Source organism: Lissotriton helveticus, chromosome 3_1 (genome assembly GCF_964261635.1).
Source record: "Lissotriton helveticus chromosome 3_1, aLisHel1.1, whole genome shotgun sequence".
NCBI classification, from domain to species: domain Eukaryota; kingdom Metazoa; phylum Chordata; class Amphibia; order Caudata; family Salamandridae; genus Lissotriton; species Lissotriton helveticus.
The window spans coordinates 2,099,399,513-2,099,421,117 of NC_136061.1; the positions used below are offsets into that span (position 1 = coordinate 2,099,399,513).

Here is a 21,605-nt window from a genome sequence, read left to right on the forward strand (position 1 = left end):
AGGGTTGTACTCTCTGGTTTTCCTGCACCACCACTACTTTACTGGAAGTTGCTTTGACAGGTGCATTTGTTTGCTTTGCCTCAACCCTTAGCTTACTAATCCTAACAGAACTACATATTCAGTAGGTTGCCTGTGAGGATTCCTCAAGCGCTCCTTCTGAGAATTGAGGCGGACATTAGGTCTTACATTTGGAGTGACTGCAGACCCAGACTACGAGCCCCTAGACTTTGGATAGATACGATGGCTTGGGGCTTACACATTATTCCTATTATCTGGCTTCCCAGTTGTCACAGCTGTCCTCATACCTCTGGGACACCAATGACACTCAGACTTGGTTCCAGATTGAATGAAACATTATGGGACAAACACATATGCCCCACCGGGATACCTCTCACGCACCGGCTTTTAAATGGAAATCCCATTCTTTCTGCTACGGTCACAGAATGGCTATTAGCGCATAAAGTAATGGGCATTTACCCCCTTTTGCATAGTGAGGCCCACTGTGGGATCTTTGCATTGCCGATAAACCCTTCTACTAGGACACCTGGAATGCAAAGGGAATCCAGTGCATAGGTCAGATGTTGAATAAGAGTATCATTAAACCAAGTTCTGCACTTAGGAACAAATTTGAGCTCCACCTGGCTGACTACTGGAAGTATCGTCAGATGGCACATTGGTTACGTGTGGTAATAGGGCCCCATTCGGTGGAGCCTCAGGTATTCCTCATCCTGCAGTACCTACGACTCTGGAGCCGTTAAAAGGATATGGTCTTTGGCCTTTCTGGAGTCCTCATCAAAGTTCTGAGCTCCTTCCCTACCCTTAGTTCATCAGACTTAAGTGATGCAACAAGTGGTTCACTGAGTGGCACTCCACGAACAGACCACATCTAAACTGAACAACAAGATTGAGGTATACAACAGGATCCAGAGAGCTTTCTTACAGAGGAGATAGAGTCCATACGGCGACAAATCTTCTCGATTCTTGCTTACCCTGTAGGGGTCTACCATCCTCTCCATACATTATTATCCATGCATGGTCCACTGAGTACCATTCCATCAGGTCCAAACAGCCATGAACACTGCCCTCTATCCCTAAACGCTTCCTGTCCAGGTGACGTCAAACTTTATCCTCTACTCCTTTTTACACACTTGCTGTTCTGTATTTCAGTCCGCGTAGCCACACCTCCACTTAACTGTCAATGTGCGTCGCAACTGAACTAATTGAATACGAAAATGGAAGCAACTTACAGCGGACACTCTTTACAGGACCCCAATATGATTCTTGTTTATGGGTTCAATTACTATGCTGAGAACGGAGCATATTTCCCACCGCATTTTACTGCTTCTGTTGTTCCTTACCCTTACTTGGCTTTTTCCAGCATTCCCATTTTGTTGGTAGCTGTTGTAGATGCACTCCACTCACTCATAGGTAAATTGTGACTAGATAGTTTGGTGTTAGGCCTTTATTGACCACAAATTATCGTTGTTATAATGGGCAAGCCTGCTTTGTAAAATGGAGATGTATGGATTTTTTCCCTAGGACTGCCTTTACTTATACTGTCACTTTTGTGCAGTTTCTAAATACAATGTTGCTAAAAAAAACACAGAAGGTACACGGAACAGAACGCAAAGTCAATAATTCAGCACAGCGACTTTTAAAACAATCTTAAGGTGAATGATACATATGGTTCAAATGGAAAAAATACAAGGGCTATAAGGAGAACTGTGATTTCTAGAAGAGATTGTATTTGGTTGGATTTAAAACTTCAATACACAATGTGGTTATTTATACAACATTTCACATTTTAATTGATGTATAGATAATTTTGAGAGCAGAAATGATAAGGCTACTTTATACTAATAACAAATATACATTTGCATTCTGCAAGTAACTGCTTCATTAATAAACCAAAAAGTGTGTCCAGCACATCAGACTATATTTAAAAAAGCAACAGAGCAGGGATTGCCCAAGAAAACGACTGAAAAGCCCCAAAGTTACAGTGTCCCTTTTTAACACTAAAGTAATTTGAACAGTCACGGAAGAGGCCTACGTGATTAGTGAATCTGAAGTGTTGTTTTCGTCAACGCCTTATTACATCAGGGATACTCAAATTCTGAATTATTGAATATAGTTAACATAATAGACTTCGAAATAACATGAACAGGACAAAAGCCAACACGTTTGGATAACTAGTACTTTTATTAGGGCAAGACTATTTTAAACATGGATAGTCTACAGTAGGTGTTGTTTTTTCATCTCAGGTTTTAAAAAGTGAGTGAGTAAAGAACAAGTTACTTACCTTTGGTAACGCTTTTTCTGTTGGATACAGTATTTCCCTGTGGATTCCTCACCCTATGAATTAACCCATGTGCAGCTTTCGACGATGGAAACTTTTCTTTACAGCGCTCTTGAGTCGACGGGAACGTCACAATGGAACGGCTCACATGCGACTCCGTGTGACGTCATCAGAGCATTAAGAAAGACTTCGCTGGCGTACGGACGTCAGTTTCACCCATTTTCTTCTGTGCCTTTGAGTCAAACGGGCAAACGAACAACATATTCACAAGTATACACAGTATACAAAACACAACTAAAACTGTATCCACCAGAAAAAGCGTTACTGAAGGCAAGTAACTTGTTCTTCTGATGGATATATCTGCCTGTGGATTCCTCACCTTTTAAATTGATTCCCCAAGCAGTCCCGCTTCTGGCGGAGGGTGCCTGCCTACCTATACTACCTCACCTCTGAGTTTAAGCAATAGTGCTTTGCAGCAGTGTGGAGGGATGACCAAGTTGCCACCTTGCAGATGTCTAAAACAAGGACACCTCTAGCTAAAGAAGAAGAAGATTTAGTTCTGGTGGAATGAGCTCAAATACCTTCAGGAGGCTCCTTCTTGGCCAAGGCATAGCAGATCTTGCTACAGAGAATAATCCACTTGGACAGTGTTTTCTTGTGGATGGCTTTGCCCTTCATCTTGCCCACATACCCGATGAAAAGTTGGTCATGCAACCTGAAGTTCTTAGTCCTGTCCAGGTAAAGCGGACAGCCCTCTTGGGGTCCAGGCGGTCAAGTCTCTCCCCCTTCTTAGAAGGGTGAGGGGGAGGATAGAAAGTGGGTAAAGTGATGGATTTCCCTAGGTGGAAAGCAGCTCTGGTCCTAAGAACCATCTAATCTACATGGAATGAAGTAAATGGAGGGTTGGAGATACGACCTTGCAACTCACTCTCCCGCCTAGCGGAAGTGATTGCAACCAGAAATACTGTCTTAAACGCTAGGAACCTTAAGGGTTCAAAGAAAGAACCCATTAAAAAAGTGAGAACAAAATTTAAATCCCAATGAGGCATGATAAAGGGAGTGGAATGAAACCTATTTGTGAGTCCCTTAATGAATTTCATAAGAGATTTAAATAAAGAGGGTTGATCTGGTATACAGAGAAAAGCCTACATGGCAGAGAAGTAGCCTGTAACAGTAGCTATTGCACAACCTGGTTGACCCAAGGAAAGAGAGAAACTGAGAATATCAGACAAATGGGCATGCAAAGGATCAATCGATCTCTCTCCACACCTCTTAACAAACTTGGCCCACATACCAGAATAGACATATTTGGTGGAGTGTCTTCTGGCTGATAAAATAACATCCACCACATCCAGCAGTGGAGAGAAAGACCTCAGGTTGCCAGCTCAATATTGAGGCCTGAAGGTGCATGCTCTGGAGGTGGGGGTGTAGAGCCTCTTTGGCCGGATGATTCGCAATCAAGCAAATCTGATGGTCCTGAGCCCAGGACCAGAGTCGCAGAGACAATACGGCCCTATTCTCCTTGCTTGTTTACGTACCACATCGCAGTAGTGTTGTCCGTCAGAACCTGAATTGACTGGCTGCGAAGGGAGGGAAGAAATGCCTTGAGAACCAAATGAATCACCCGCAATTCCAGAAGATAGATGTGAAACAATGTTTCCTCTGAACACCAAAGGGCTTTGACCTCCAGATGAGCTCCCCACCCTAGAGTGGAGGCATCCATTATCACTATGGTCAATGGAGAAGGAGGTTGAAACGATCTCCCTTGAGACAGGTTGTCTGAAACACTCCACCATAACAGATCCGCTGCAGTGTCTCTGGAGATCCTGACCACCTCCTGACCACCTCCTTGAGATCTCCGTTGTGTTGAAACCACTGCATGGAGAGGAGCCACTGAAGGGCACTCATGTGCCAGCACGCATGGCTGAAAAAAGGTATGCAGGAAGAGAACAGACCGAGTAGGCGAAGACCTTAAGGACTGGAATCAACCGCTCCATTCTGAAAAAGTGGAATCATAGCCTGCATGTTTTGAATCCTCTGCAGAGGCGGGAAGGCACGACTCAAAGTAGTGTCCAGTACTGCCCCTAAGAGCAGGTTGCACTGCGAGGGCACCAGGTGAGATTTGGGTACGTTTCTAGAAAAACTCAAGTCGAACAACAGACGTGTTATTACTTACAAATGATGCAGCACCATCTCTGGTGACTTTGCTTTAAGCCAGTCATCCAGATAGGGAAAAACAGGAATCCCGACATTCTGAGATGTTCTACTGCCATCGCCTTTGTGAAGACTCGAAGTGCGGAAGTAAGACCACAAACTTGTAGTGTTGAGACCCTACCGTGAAATGGAGATAAATCCGATGCGACTTCAGGATGGGAATGCAAAAATACGCACCCTGCAAATCGATTAACACCATCCAGTCTTCCTGCTGCAGTGCAAGAAGAACATGAGCCAGCGTCAACATCATGAACTTCTGCTGCGTGAGGTAAACATTTAAGGCCTTGAGTTCTAGGATCAGCCTCAATCGACCGTCCTTCTTGGGATTCTGGAAGTACCAGGAGTAGCACCCCTGATCCCTTTCCTGCTCTGGTACCACCTCTTACGCACCTTTTTGCAGAAAAGATAGAACCTCCTGCTTTAGAAGCAACAGGTGCTCTTCTGAGCACCAACTCTGATGGGAGGAGGTGGGGGAACTCCAGGAAGAGTAGGGCATACCCATTTTCCACAAGGTTCAACACCACATAGATCTGAAGTAACAAACCTCCAATTCCGTAGAAAATGGGACCACCGTCCTCCCAAGGGACAAACATGCTCTAGGATGGAGGACCTCGAGCTAAGTCCCTGCTGTACCAGTTAGAAGGGAGGAGAAGGAGGAGGAGGAGACTTGCTGCCCAGCCATACCTTGCAGACGACCTCACCCTTTTCTCCTGTGTGACTTGTACAGGTGGTTCGCCTGTTGCAGCTGTTTCGGTTGTTGCTTGGGTCGAAAGGATAAAGTCATGCCAAGACGGCAAAACTCCTGGACTGGGACTGAAGACCCAACAGTCATGCTGTGGATCTGCGATCTTTAAACAGCTGCAGCGCCGAGTCCGCTTTGGCACCAAAGAGACGAGATCTATCAAAAGGCAAGTCCAATAGGATAGCCTGGACATCCGGTGAGAACCCAGATCCCCGGAGCCAAACGTGCCTCTTGATCGCAACAGAGGAAACCATCACCCTGGCAACAGAGTCCGCAATACCCAGACCCGAATGAATAACCTGGCGGGCAGCAGTTTGAGTATCAGAAAGCACCTCAGAAAAAATAGCCCATAACATCTTCCAAAAGCTTCAGAAGCACCTCCCATGCGGAGTCCATCAGAGCATGGATATAGCGACCCAGCAGGTATGTTGCATTCATTGACTTAAGAGCCATACTAGCCGAAGAGAATTCTTTATTTGCAGATTTCTTCATACATTTGGATTCTCTATCTGCAGGCGTAGAAAGGAATGAGCCTGCAGAGTGTTTAGAGGAGCACGGCGCTAGGGCTACTAAACTCGCTGGTGACAGGTGGGTAGATAGGAAAGCGGGATCCCCTGGAGCCACTTTATATCTCCTCGCCACAGACCTGCAGGAGTGGTTATTGGTTTCTGTTACAATTGAAAGATCGGCTCAGTCAACGTCTCATTAAAAGGAAACCGGGGTTCCGAGACAGAAGATGGGGAATGCAGCACCTCAGGAAAGATGTTAGACTTGAGTTTTGCAGTAGGCAATTGCAAATATAGCAAATCTGCTGCCTTCCTAATTACAGAATGATACGAAGACACGCCTTGCGTTGGAAGGCCTTTAGGAGAGGAGGGCTCCCATTCAGGAGATGTATCTAGGCCACTAGCCTCCTGCAGGCTCTGAAAATCATATTCAGGGTCGACACTCTCACCCTCCTCAGCCTTCTGCTGCTGCCCTTGATACTACTCCTCTTCTATCAGCCTTTGTGCTTCCCTTCCGGACCTAATTCTTAGGTCTGGCATCAGCGGTGCCAGACGTGGCGCCTGTGGCTTCGGTATCAGCATCTACGGGAGTTCCACAGGTATAGTAGAAGATGCCGAACAAGGTTGGCTGGCGCCGGACCGAAGCCAGACGGCGTCGGGGGGGATCCATCCAACGGCACTCTTCCCTCCAGGGACTGCACCAGCGTCAAGAAACTCTGCATTGGGAGAGACCAACTCCCTGGAGCCATGGCAAAAAAGGTACGAAAGGTGGCTGAGGAAAGTGACTTGGCAAGCTGCCCATGGGGCCTAACGGCGCACCAGCAAGGTAACAAACCAAACATCGCATTGAGGAAATGCGAAGGATCCGGAGCCGTGAAGGCGGAATACACTGGATCTGGTACTGCGGGTTCTGAAACCGCTTGAGAAGGCATCCTAATTGGCTCCGGTTGCGGTGTCAGAGGCCAGCAGTGGGGGTGGCGTGGCCGGCAGTGGAGGCGTTGTTTCTCTCAGTAGCAGTAAGTCTCTAGGAGACTAGACTGGGGTCACCTCATGAGAAGGAAAAGAGAGAATTTGTCCTTGCGATGACATCGGGGAGCCGTAAACTCAGACTTCGGTGTCTCATCCTTTGACAAACAGCGTTGAAATCCGTGGCGCAGCTTCTTTGTATGTTTTCTCGACACCTTCAAGGTATGCGGAGGCAGCGACTTGGACTTGGACCTCGACCTCCTTAGGCCTCTTTTCTATTTTTTTGCTGTAGCCATAAACAGGTTGGCCTTCCTCTCCTTTAAAGCTTTGGGGGTTCATGTGCCTGCATGACCAACACTCCCTGAAGTCATGGTCCGACGAGAGGCATCACAAACAATCTTCATGGGTGGGCAATAATCGACAAATGACCCCCATATTCCCTGCATGGTTTTAAACCGGACTTCTTCTGGTTAGCAATGATCACTGCTACAAATACTCTAAGTACTTGCTACAAAGAAACTCCCAGAAATCGAGAGCCCTACAAAAAAACTGTTACGAGGCGAAGGCGCAGAAAAAAGGGAACTGATGTTAGCACGCCAACAAGGTCTTTTTATGGCTCTGATCACATCACACAGAGTTGCGTGTAGAGCAGTTTCATTTTGACGTCCTTGTCGACGTAGGAGAGCTGGAAAGAAAATTTTCCGTAGTAGAATGCTGCACATGGGGTAATTCAAAAGGTGAGGAATCCACAGAATCTAAAGTTCTGTATGTATCTGGGTAATGAACTTTATAATGTTAGAGGACTTCTATGTGAGGAAGGGCATGGCTTCACTTTTTATTCATGTAAAGTGGGAAATCCTTAAGTGGCTGGGAGTGGACACTCAGCTTGTATGTTTAAAAAACTATTTGAACTGGGCAAAGGTATAACCTAAATGTTCAAAGCAACCATTTTAGCAGAAATACTTTTTTTTAGATTTGCTAAAATAGCCAGAATTGCATTAAAAGGAGAAGTCCTGGGATATGTCTATTTCAAAGAACAGCACACTTTCAGATTGTCCATAAGTAGACAATTTGAAAGATTAAAGGAAATGGGAAATTTTACATTTTACTTCATTTTACTCACAATGTAAATATATTTTTTCATTAGGGAAATATATCCCTTACTTTCCCAACATAAATATAGAACTAGTTCGATCTTTTTTAGGAGTAATATTTTTTGTGTATTTTTGGATAAACATAGTAGACAATGTTTAAACTTTTCGGTTGTTTCCAAAAAGACACATGGCCAAAAAGATAATCCCAGCTTTGCACTCCAATCTTAAATGGTTAAAAGTGGAAAATCTTGACAATTACTACAGTCGGAAAGATCATGGGCACTCGTAAACATTTGCATATCCGGATTCTGTGAATTCAGATATGCAATTTGTAGAGGCCACATTTTGTGCAGCCAAGCTTAGTTCTGGTACGTAGAAGTTTCTGTGAACCACACTCCTTAGCTACAACCACTTATACACCAGTATCTTAATACGTCCCATCTGACTATAACGACACACAACACATTTCTTTTACATCAATAAATAAACTGCCCTCATTAAACCTATTAACTCTAAGTGGAAAAAAAAGTGAAGATCACCTATATACAGTGTTAAAAGTATGTTTGGAAGGAAAAGTTGCTTACTTGTAATCCTACTTCTCTGTCATGAGTTAACAAACTGAAAATTCCAATGCATGTGCAGGGTCTCAGCAACACTATTGGAAAAACAGTTTGAGTATAATAACGTTCCTGCAAGAGACGATATTTTCAACTTTTTTCGTTTAAAAACCAGTCCCAATTAGCCAAAGTTAAATGTTAACATTCAGCTGAAAACACTGCCGAAATCCTCCCTTTTTAAAACCCCCAAAATTAGAGAAAACGTAGCCTCTAATAGGCCGAGCAGAAGCAGGCCCAAATTGAGACACAGCATCTAGAGCTAGCAAGCTTGCTTTCTCAGCATGCAGTGCAGGGTCTGTGAGGCAGTTCGCTTTGAAGTAGATATGAGATATTTAATGCAACCACAGTCCTTATACCACAGGTCCTTTGAAAAAGAGGGAGGTCGGAGGGAGGTTTATGGATTCAGGGTGAATACAGATGACAGATAAAGGTCTTTTCATTCCATCATGGGATTTACTCTGAGATCCATAAACAAAATGAACAGAGTAGCAAGCTAAAAGATCTTTGCGCCCGGAGGAGGGTTTGGAAGACAGCAGCGAAAAGACAAAGACTATTATTGAGCAAATAAATTGTGCAAACAAGCCTGACCAATCAGAGTAACCTTTCTGGAATCAGAGTCCAAACAATATTGTTTGCCACAGGTGTGAACAGATTTCCAGGTCGCTGGTTTACATATATCTTAATAAGGACATTCCTCTTGAGAGAAATGGTAGCTGCTTTCCCACCAGTAGAATAAGCCCTAGTCTTACCTGGAAAGGGCTTACTCGTCTTTTGATAGCATATTAGGATTTAAGAAACAATCCATCTAGCTTTGGTTTGTTTAGCAAAAGCTTAACCTATACACTACTTTATAAATAGTAGTTGTTTGGATTGGCAAACAGATTTAGTCTTATCTAGGTTCATATGGTATAAGAGATCTTTCTGCCGGAGAGAATTGGTCTGTAAAGAACGTGGAAAAAGAGATTGCCTGATTTATATGAAAATCAGCAAAGACTCTAGGCAAAAGGGAAGGATGAGTTCTTAAGGAAATTTTATTACAGTGGACAGTTCCTTCGAACAGAGAGCCTGAAACTCACTCACTCACTCTCCTGACTGAAGTGATTCCAACCAGAAACGTGACTTTGCAAGAAATATGTTGACGATCTGCCTTGTGCATTGGTTCAAAGGGGGAACCCAACCATTTGGAAAGCATAATATTAAGTTCCCTAGTAAGATATTTAATTAGCTGTGTTGCAAGTATTCAGGAGACAGGGAGTCATGTTCAGCAATTGCGGGATGGGATGGTAAGTCGTGCCTGACATCCTGGTAAACAGGTTTGATTTAAGCATAAGCCTCTTGTGAGATTAAACCGATAGGTGGAAAAGGTCTGAGTATCATCACTGTCTCGGCCAATCCAGTGCTATTTGTATCATTTTCATCTCACACTGTATCATCTTGATCATTATGTTGGTAAGCAGAGGAATTGGTCGAAAAGTGTATGTGAAAGTCCTCAACCTGTCTATCAAATAAGCATTGCCCCGGAATCTGCGCTCTGGACGTGATGGCATACATTTTTAAATTTTCTCATGTGGCAAATAGGTCCATTTCCAGAGTACCCCATTAATCGAAGATGCTTTAAGGCACAGTGTCATCTAGTGCCCTTTGGTTATGTTCCAGAAAATGTTTGCTAAGCTTGTCTGCCTTTGTGTTCAGTAGCTCCGGGTGATGTACTATCATCAGGGAGATGTCAAAGCGCAGATCCGTTGATCTTCTCTTGACGAGACTCTGGATTGTGTAACCCTCGCCTGTTGATTTAATGCATGGTGGTTAAGTTGTCCATAAAGATGAGCACTGTTTCTGCAATACAGATGGAATGAAGGAGTTCGGAGAAAGTGATGGATAGCTTTCAACCACAGCAAATCGATCTGGTAAAGTTCCTCAGCGGGAGACTATTTGCCTTACATTCTGCTCAAAGTTCTTCCATGTAAGCTCCACAGCCCTCTAGCCATGCATAGTAACTGAGGTGGAGATTTGAGGTTTCTGGAATGGGACTTCTTTCATCATGTTAGTTCTGTTGCACAAGACCTCAAGATACCAAAGGGTCAATATGTCAAGAGTAATTTTCTGATCCCAATTTCAGGTCATTGGTCTTTTAGGCACTCCTGCAGTGAATGCACTGAGAACAAGAAAAATGCACAATACTATGCTTCTCAGAAGAGATGGCAGCTGGCGGACTGAGCCAATGTTACTTTCAAGCAATCTTCATACATAAAGGCAACAGTCATTTCTCTGAAGGAGACACACTTTAGGAGTGTGTCAATTATGGCTTCTAGATATCGTATTGCCTGAATTTTTGGAGGATTGCTTTGGATGAATCGATTTGTAAGCCCAAATCATGAAGTAGTGATAGAAAAGTGACTATGTGCTAACACATGGATATGGTGGTGACCTTTATCATCCAAGTAAAAGTAGACTAACATTCCCCTATTCCTCATTATGGGGGTAATTCTGGCAGTCCACGGACCACTAGATTCATGGGGGTGTTGCAGCGAAAGTCTCTCGACCACCCTGTTGCCAGGGCCCAGGGTGGTCGGGCCGCCCTGGGACTACCACAATCGGCAGGGATCGGAGATCCCTGGCGGTGGCGCTGCGGTCTTGAGCCCACAATATGCTCTGCGGGGCAGCTGCGGCCAGCCAAGCACATTAAGAGTTTCCTCATCGCCACACATTTCATGGCAGTCGCAGGTACTGCCTTTGACGTTCCCATTACGGTGTCTATTTCATAGGCGCCGCCCTACGTATGCCAAAGAAAAGCCTGCCAGACAGGAGAAAATGTCTGATCTGGCGGGAAGTACGTACATGGGCTTGGCGGAGCAGGGCGGTCCCACTCCAGCACGGCCAAACTTATAATAAGGCCCTATACCCCAGTACAAATGCCAGGCCTTTTACGAAAATTCTTTGTGATGAAGGGCAGGACTTAAAATTGGTAGTGAGAATGATACACTTTGAAGTAGACGAATTTCCAATGCATCTTGAAGATTGGAGTATGAACGTGAACATTCTAAGTAGTATGATTCTAACCATGCTCCTTTGTGAAGATGAGGAAATGTTTGAGAAGAGCCAGCATTCGAAAGGTTTTCTCTTCATCAATTGATCTTGAGAGCTAGTATATGAAAGAATTTCAGTTTGACTTCTTTTCTGAACCAAGAAATAACAGAAAATAATCCATTTCATTCTGAGTATTGGGAACTTTTTCAATTGCTCTTTAGAAGAGTCGTTACTTCCAGCATTAAATGCTTGAAGTGTAGATGTTTGGTCATCTTCTGTGGTATAGAACGTTTAGAAGAACAGAATCTGATTTTGAAACCTGATTTGACAATACTCAGATCCGAACTGTTACTTGTTATTTTCTGTGATGAGAGAAAATTATTGGAAACATTCCTTCCCACCGGAGTGCTGACCAAAAGTGCTTCACTCACAGTTGCAGTAGCTTGTTGAGAACCCAGTTTTTTGAAAATTCTTTTAAAAACATTGTATTTAAGGTTGCTGTTCTCATCGCTGAAATTTCAGCTGCCTCCTCCTGAAGGGCACCTGATCACGACGTTGACCTTTCCCATAATCCTTTAACTGGACATTTTCAGGATTTTCTTTTCCAATTCCAGAGCTCATCATCTGCGTGTAGGTCAAACAGAGATTCTCCAGTAAAATGCATGTGCAATTTGTTTTTTGTTAAGCTTGAGGAGACAGAGTGGCACATCTAAGCCAAGAACCGTGCCCGACCGACACATTCTGACAAATATCTCTTGCTGTCAAATCTGCTGACTCCTTGTCCACACTGAAAGCATGATCAGAAGTAATCATGCCAATATGAAGAATCGGGTTCTCGAACGCTGTTCTGTCTTCGGCAAAGGAGTTGAAATGCTTTTTTGCTGCAGACACCGCTGTGTAATAAGGTGCCGGATTTTCTCTCAGAAAGAGAGGGTCCTATTCTGGAGCTCTACACTTTTTTTCTTATTTGCAGTCGATAGGTGTAATAGAAGAATACCTCAGGAAAGTGTGTGCAGTTGGTTCGATTAGACCTAGAACCAGTGCCATGCTTCTTACTTGAACCATTGGAAGTAATGCTTCAGAGATCACAGATGTTTCAGTGGCAGGAGTTACAGTCTCTATGTTCTGCTTCCGAGCCGCTTTGATTGCAGTCTTCTAAAAAGCTCCCACATCATTCACTGGGGAGATTCTAGGAGGTGGAGAGTCCAGAGACACGACAAACAGGCTAAATCTGTATCAGAAGAAGATGAAGAACTTCTTCTTGGGGGGCTTATGGATATGTGTCTGGATAGTCTTGAAAAAAGTTGTGAAGAATAACACTTCAGGCGATATAGAGGGAAAAAATGCAATTCATATAACAAAGATTTACAGGAATGTAAAGAAGACATTAAATGATGTTGAATGAAGCCAAAACACCCCCAAACAAATCACAGGTTTCCAGCCAAAAAAACATGTAAAAAGGTAACAGTGTCCAGGGATTCTTGTCTGCAAAGCGTGAAAAACGAAGTCCCTCATCTGTACTGCATAATAGGAAGGCTCTAGGGCTCAGGAATTCTTAAATGTATGTATGTATGTATTGGCATACTTATTAAGCGCAGCTGTCACCCAAAGGGTATCCTGGCGCTATGACCCAAAACAACACTACCAGCATGTATCCACCCTACGCCCCCCTTGGGAAAAGATGACTTTTAAGGTCCTTTTTAAAGGACAACAAATTTTGCCTACTCCTTAACGGTAGCGGTAAGGAATTCCAAAGTTTGGCAGCCGCAAAGCTGAACGAGCGGCCACCCATCCTCACCCTTTTAAACCTTGGAACAGTCGCCAGGAAGGCCGACGAAGACCTAAGAGCTCTGGCAGTGGACTACCAAGAAAATAGATCCTGCAACATCACTGGCCCTTGACCGTGCAAAGCTCTAAAAACAAGGCAGGACGCTTTAAAACAGATCCGTTGCTGCACCGTCAACCAATGAAGATCAAAAAGTGCAAGAGATGAAGAGGCAGAGCGTGGGCGGGAGAGGGCCAGCTTAGTCGCCATGTTCTGAACCCGCTGCAGCTTCAGGATCAAGATGTTAGGAGACCCTAGAAGCAGTGCGTTACAGTAGTCTAACCTAATGAGAATGATACTACGCACTGCTTCAATCCTAGCTGCCGGAGGGAGAAACGGAAGAATTTTCCGTAAAGCCCGGAGCAGTAGCATGCATGTCGCAGTGGTTTTGTTGACAAATGCATCTAACTGTAGACTAGGGCCAAATAGGACCCCATGATTGCGTGCAGCGTCGGCGGCCGTCACAATACCAGGAATAGAAGTGGGCCAGAACTCTTCTGGTAGAGGACGAGGCAGCCGATCCAAAGTGCAATATCTTAATCAGGGCAGGCTTGTGGCTGCATGTTTACTAATTTTGGGGTTTTAAAAAAGTTAGTAGCTCAGCAGTATTTTCACCCAAAGATAAAATAAAAGGGAGAGGTAGTACATGCTTTTGTCTCATACAGGCATTCTCTTTATACTGGTATTCTTTTTCTAATAGTAATCAGGGATCATGCATATGTGATAATCTTATGGATATCAATGAGAATCCCATGGAAGAGATCCTTAGAGTTCTGTGTGCCAACGTATGATTTTAAAAATGTACAGGGAATGTCATGCTTATCCCGGCCAGTTACAATGTAGAAGGATGGGCTGGTTGAGTTTAGTATATAAAAACAGCGGAAAGCAAGTTACCCAAGGATAGCCTTTGATTCCATTTTCACCAAGAAGTGTTTGCAAATGTAAAGTGAGCCAAGATGAAGGTTAGATGTGTGTTTCTGATGTGCAGACTGATGTCAGGGTATTAACTTCCTTGGGTGGCTAGAAAGGCGATGTTTATGGGGGAGTGCCCTTTAAACGTCGAACCACTCTAATCAACATGTTATTTTGGGTTACTTACCTATATTCTTTTCTAGCCACTGATGCCCTTCGATCATCTGATCAATGATGGCGAAATAATGTGTATTGGCTTCATCAGGCATTACCCATCCACCAGTTGCCATTTCAAGCTGGCCATTCGCCACTAACCTTCAAATTAAAGAAATCATTAATTAGATATCACCATTGAAATAATCAGATAAACAGCAAAAATGTGAAATTAAAGTACAATATTTATGTTGAAACAGATATAGAAATGCTACGCCATCATTACTGAACACTGTTCGGACAACTAGAGATGTAAAACACCTCTTCACTCTGCTACAATAAGTACTTGAAACCAAACTGCCAATGTCTGATACTTCTGTTCACTCCATTCCATGTGGCAATAAACAATGTTTTAGCTTAATGAATCCTGGCTATAAAGTAATGTGCGAGGGAGAAAGAAAAAACAAACGGTGTACCCCCATCATTACAACAAGAGTCATTACCACTCAGACACAATAATTCAATGGGAGGCAGTACAACACAGGTCAGCTTTCCTACATCAACAGTTTTCCTACATAAAGCAGCACTTACCATGGGACATTACAAAGCAGGAAAGTACTGGTAGGCAGGGATATGTAAATATGTGTCAAGCAATCAATCTGAGAACCAATTTAGGATGTAGGCTACATCGCGCAGTGTTGACGCGCAGTGTGGTGCCGTGACAGGACGGGACAAGGGGCAGGGGGCTATGGCGGACTGTAGCGATTGTCGGGAGAGATCCAATAGCGATAGACTTATATATACCAGCCAGACACTAATGGATATTGGAAGGTACGCTCCCACTCTGTGCACCTACAGGGTAGGAAACAACCTGGAGGGGCCATTCTCCTGCTGGGGATGCCACGAGCAATTTACCATCAGTGCTGAAACCGCACCATGTCTATCAAGGTCTCGATTGTTGGCCCCTATGAGACATCAGGTAGAGCTGACTGATACCCCTCCTAATGGCCAAATTTTAAACTGCAAGAGCCTATTGTGCAATATCCGCTCCTTAGTTACACATGCAACCCAGGTATGGGATCTTATTACATCTGAGAGACCACACCTCTGTTTCCTAACTGAGACATGGCTGAAGCCACATACTGTCTCGGCCATAACACTGGGGATACCGCTAGGGTACAAAATAGTGAGGGTGGATCGCCCAATTAAAACAGGAGGGGGGATAGCCATTGTATTTCAACAGGAGATGGATGTTGTAGTTACCGAGACAGTGTGTACTCCCCAGATGGAGCTCCTGATTTTCACAATTAACCCTAGTTCAAGGGAAACTAGGAAGGGAGCTTTAGTTTATCGACCCCCAGGCCCATGTGGGAATTTTTCTATTCAGCTCGTCGAAGCTCTGGCACCCCATGTGGAGGAGAACTCAGACTTCATCCTGGTAGGGGATTTTAACGTCCACAGTGAAATTGGTACCTGCGTGGAGGCTCAGACTCTATTAACCGATCTGGGCACATTGGGGCTTAATAAGATAAATCAGGGGCCCACACACTTAGCAGGTCACACATTGGACCTAGTGTTGTGCAATTCAAATGCCATAAAATGTTTGCCTCCCATCCAAGTGGAATGGACTGACCATTCCATTATTGGATTTTACACTCGTACCAACTATAAACCTAAGGGTATTCATAGGGCTATGACAGATATTAGGAGGCCCTGGAATAAATTAACACCAGAGGATTTTAGGGAGAAATACACTGAACCCAATAGGAACGAATGTGGGGACAATGTTACCACTGCACTATGTAAATTCAATGAAGCAGTGACAGTGACTATAAATCACGTTGTACCTCTCAGAACATTCAAACCCCGGCCTGCTCCCAAACAAGAAGTTTGGTTTACTGACAACCTTAGACAGTTAAAGCTAACTACGAGGAAGTTAGAAAAACGTTGGAGGGTCTCACGCAAGGATGAGGATAAGGAGAGCCATAGGACCTCTCTAAAAAGCTACCACAAAGCCATTCGGGCTGCTCGGAAACATCATATTGCAGCCCAATTATCAGCAGCCGGTAAAAACGCAAAAGTTCTTTATCAAGTCCTACAATCCTTCATCAAGCCCATTGCTTGTGAGACTGGGGAGATAGAATCTCAGGAACTTTGTGATAGGATCTCCCAGTTCTTCATTAGAAAGATCGAGGGCATTTATGATAAAATATTAGCCTCCAAGGATAACACTAACAACATGGTCACAGTTGACCGTATGGCTCAGTTGTCCACTGGTGCAGTAGAGAACTGTGTCAGTAAGCTGGTAGAATTCCCTCCCATATCGATGGAGGAGACAATTGCCTTAATCACTCAAATAAAAAGCGGGTGCCCCTCAGATATTATCCTGGCACGTATCATGCCACTACTGACTAGTGATCTGGGTGCTGGAATTCGGCACGTAGTCAACCTGTCTCTGAGGACAGGGGAAGTTCCCCCAGACTGGAAGCGTGCTCTGGTGAGACCACTGCGAAAAAACAATACCATCCCTTGGACCGAATTGACAAACCTGAGACCCATCTCACTCCTCCCTCTATTAGGGAAGCTTACTGAGAAGTTTGTCAATCGGCACCTGTCAAAATACATCGAAAGTGCTGGGGGGCTAGATCCCTCCCAGTCTGGGTTTAGGCCTAGGCACAGCACTGAGACCGCCTTGCTGTCCGTCGCTGACGATCTTCATATGCTACAGGATAGAGGCTTTTCCGTTATCCTGGTGCTTTTAGATCTGTCAGCGGCGTTTGACACTGTGTCACATGACATCATGACCTCCAGATTAATTGACATCGGTCTGGGAGGCAAGGCGCTGGCTTGGCTAAGGAGCTTTTTCACAAAGCGTACTCAAAGGGTCATCTTGGGTCCATATCGGTCGGAGGAGGTGGAGATCTCAAAGGGGGTGCCACAGGGCTCCTGTTTGAGCCCCACGTTATTCAACATCTATGTGGCCCCCCTAGCTAACATCATGAGATCCCACGGGTTCATCCCGGTATCGTACGCGGACGATACTCAACTCCTCTTTCCGTTTAAGGCGATGACACCTGAAGTACGCAACTCCTTTGCCCGAGGGATGAAAGAAGTGGCCCACTGGATGGCAGCAAATTTCCTGCAGTGTAACGTCTCCAAGACGGAGGTGATGCTTTTCGGGGAAGCCAAACGCCTATGGACTCCCGACTGGTGGCCTCAAGATCTAGGTCCAGTCCCTGAGCCCAAATTGGTGGTGAAAGATCTGGGAGTAAAACTGGATCAGGAGCTCGCCCTCAAACAACACGCTAATCAAGTGGTCGGCTCCTGTTTCCACGTTATTGGGCTTCTTCGGAAGGTATTCCCCCTGTTACCTGATACCACCAGAAGAACATTGGTGCAGTCGCTCGTGCTGAGTAGACTGGATTATTGTAATGGTTTACTGCTAGCCGCCAACGAGGGGATTATTGTAAGACTACAGGTTGTGCAAAACACTGCTGCACGCCTTGTTCTTAACGTCCCGGCTCGTACTCCATCGAAACCCCTGTTAACCAAACTACACTGGCTCTCAGTGAAACAGAGGGTGATGTTTAAAATATGTTGCATCATCCATAAATGCCTCACAGGGAAAGGACCAGACTACTTGACAAAAAAATTCAACTTATATGTTCCCTCCAGATCTCTGAGATCAGGAGATCAAGAACTGTTATGTGTCCCAAGGTTCAAGAAGACAAGACAAGGAGGAAGGGCCTTATCAGTGGCCGGCCCGCAGCTGTGGAATGATCTCCTTATGGAAATCAGACTATGCAGAGAACATCTTCCTTTCAGGAAAAAAATTAAAAACTTTCCTTTTTCGCAACTAAGTTAACCATCTAGGGAGGAAGGATAAATGACTGGGCCCTTTTTGCTCTCAGATGATGCCAAAGGCGCGGAGATACTCCTCTGGGAGTCGATTCCTAGCGCGATATAAGCTTGCAAATAAATAAATAAATAAATGTATCATATATGCACACGCTAGTGTCAGTATGTGGTATTCAGTTGATTTTAAACATGCTTATAGGGTTATTTGTTTATGCCGATAAACATTTGACACTTTATGATCCGAGGCAACGCATCTGGGTAAACAGGATGCTCTTTGATGATGTGAAAGTGAGTTCTCAAAATAAAGGTGGTTCAGAGGAGTAGGTCCACTCGGGCTCAACTGTGATTTGCAAGACAATAGGGTGAATGTGTCCCAAAGTGAAAATTGCATTATAAATAACGCTATGAAAGTTATTTTGGCTTCAGTTTCATTGTGTTGCACAATATAAGATATCAAGATGACAAAAAAATTCAATATTTAAAAAAATGGTTGACGCTTGAAATTCCAAAGTGAATTATGAATCATCATGACAACTGCTCAGATATAAGGCTGATTTCTAGGAAAGAATTCAGTGTCTGCGATTAGTCCGTAAGGATTTGACAGGAAGGGGTCCAACTTTGACTAATCGCTTTGTCCCGGTCTCCCGAGCCACTTCACCACGGTGAGCTGACGGGGAGGGGGGGTAGCGACTAGCGAGTCCCAACAAATCCATGTACCGTGCTTTATCTTTCCAAGAAAAAAACACAGTGCGGCTCTGCTGAATTCAAGTGTGTTTATTGTATTGCTCCAGCAACTACTCAACACGTTTCGGAGCTCCTTGTTCACGAGTGGCGAGAGCTCCGAAATGTGTTGAGTAATGTTGCTGCAGGAATAAAATAAACACACTTGAAAAGCAGCATAGCCGCAGTGTGCTTTTCTTGGAAAGATTAAGCACGATCAATGGATATAGATATATCTATATAAAGATATAGATATATATTCCGACAAATTTACCAACGGGTGCTCTCCATATCGTGAGGGTGGCACTTACGTGTAGACGCAAAAAGCAACACGGATTAGGTATTTCTCCTTTATTCAGCAAACATGCTTTGGCAGGATGCCTTTCTCAATGCTAATTTCAAAGTGAAATTGACCCTTTTATTTGACTTATGCAACTGTGCTGACATAGTTCTCAGTCTCTTCCCCACAGTTCGATCTCTTTTTAGGTACGTTTTGAATGGCAACCATAAAAGATCAACTCTGCGTACTCAATCATGAAAAATAGACAATTTTTCCATTGCATTTATGTCCCAGATCTTACTCCACCATGTAAGAGGACATCAGTCCCAGCAGCCTCAGAGTCAACCTCACTAAATTCAAGGACAGAGGCTGAAATATCGGGATCACAGCCTAAATGTGCTGGGCTCCCAGGGGAAGGCACGAAACCGAACTGTGTCCAGAATGGCTTAGATGAAGGAGAGCATCTGAGATGGAGTCAGGTGTGATTTTGGCATGTTGCTAGTGACCCCCAAAAATTACAGGAGGTTTCATTTTCCTCTATGTAGTAAGTAAATTATTTATCTACTACGCATGTGGTAAGTTTACCTAGCAAAGGCACAAGGATAATAGGGTGATAGCTTGACACATTGCTGCTATCCAGATTTTTTTTCTCCGAGAGACCGTAATACTAATTTATTCTGCTCCTCCAAGACTGCATCAGATTTTGAAGATGGAGATGATTTCATTTATCATTGGTGCCACTGTCGTAGTACAACCTTAAAAAACTGACGGGGCAAACATGGTCAGGGAAACTTGATTCAACCTAATTTAGTACAGTTTCCATCTCCTCCTGGTCTGGCAAACTAACCAATAATTAAGCAATAGTCTTGCTATGGCCCTCAAGATCAAATTAGAACTAGGTTTGTTTCTGAGAGTTCGAAGCACTTTTGATCCTCTGATAGATGTTTTAAATGTTACCAAATAGAACATGTGCTGGTTCATCATTGAAGGCTTGATCAGTAAACTTTCCATCTTTTCTGATTTCTGTACTATTTTCTATACTGTTGTGCTATTTACCTACGTGGGCTATACTTTGAGCTATAATCATGTGATAATGTTACTGGTCTACAATAAACTATATCCTTATTAATTTTGATATGCCACTTCATTTATGAATTCGTATTTTTGTTTGTAGTGTGACATTATTCGTAGGAGATTATTAGAGAAATGGACTGACTTTGAAAAAGTAACACAAATAGATATGTTGATTAGCGCAGTGGTACAGGCAAAAGGCTTCAACACAAAAGATTTGGTTTCCTTCCTCGGTTGGACATTGGATGTTTAATCACAAGTTTGGGTTTACCATAATTTAAATATGTAGTTTTACTTAATTTTACTCCCAGCATAGCCTTTTCTATGTGTTCATCACTAAGGTTATAACAAGAAGTTTAAACACTATCTTGTAAATAGTGTTTGTCTTGAGAAAAACCTGCCTGGTAAGGAGTCAGAACACGTGGATTAGGTGGGCCATTCCCGAAAGAGTTTTGTTTTATCTCCAACTCTTGTGGAGGGCTGGTGTCTTTTTAGGTCTCGGACTAGGCAGCGCATGCGCTGTCTCGTCAGAGAGATGCTGTATACAGTATAGCGTGGGAGGCCTTGCCCACTTTCCGTCCATCTTTGTCATTGGCTTAGGTCAGTAAATGCTGGCTTTCCATTGGTTTAGGGTTTGTTAGTCCCTCCTCATGACAATAATATCGTCATAAGTATCCTTCCAAGGCTGGTGGCCCCTTTACTCCCCGCACTTTTTTTCTGGTGCGTAGCCTAATCACAACGGCAGGCACGCGATGGCGGGCTCTCTTCTTGGCCGGTGTGCACTGTAAATTCAGACCAGTGTATGGAGGTCGGTGTGTGGTAAGAGACATTGCGGGCAGGCCGGTGTGCGTAGGTAGAGCAGCGTGCAATAACTTCAGACGCACCTCACGCGCAGCCCCAGGCAGCTGCAGAGCCCCCTCCGCCCGCAGAGATCCCCCCTCCCGCCAGCTGCCTCGCCTGGTAACAGCTACGGGCCTTCTCCCTCACACACGGCCAATAACGACAGCGCAGGCCTGGCAGAAGCGAAATCCATGTTCCACATGCCGTTTTATCTCCGGGCGCTGCGGCGGGACATGATGATGAGCTAAATGTAAACTGGGAGCTGATCGATACACAGTGCGCCCCGCTGGGCTGCCACACGCATCAGCTGCTGAAATAAAAGCACCAGCCGCCCACGGGTCTCGCTGGCACCAAAGGGTGCTTGTAGTAAAAAGGCTGAACATTGAGAGCCCCTTCGACGAAGCATAGCTGAAACTTGTTGTTATTGATATGATGCATAAGGCTGCTCATTCAGTCTGTCTGCAACAAGATAAGTACATTTGTG

General features: G+C 44.3%; 1 protein-coding gene across 2 annotated transcripts in view; it reads right to left on the reverse strand.

The window, feature by feature from the left end:
- The window catches only part of MAN2A2 (mannosidase alpha class 2A member 2), a 709,606-nt gene that overhangs the window by 539,033 nt on the left and 148,968 nt on the right, over positions 1 to 21,605 (reverse strand). For both annotated transcript variants that reach the window (XM_078683269.1, XM_078683268.1), the window contains one exon: positions 14,387 to 14,514. In XM_078683269.1, the coding sequence (XP_078539395.1) occupies positions 14,387 to 14,514 (128 nt within the window). The remainder of the gene's footprint in view (positions 1 to 14,386; positions 14,515 to 21,605) is intronic.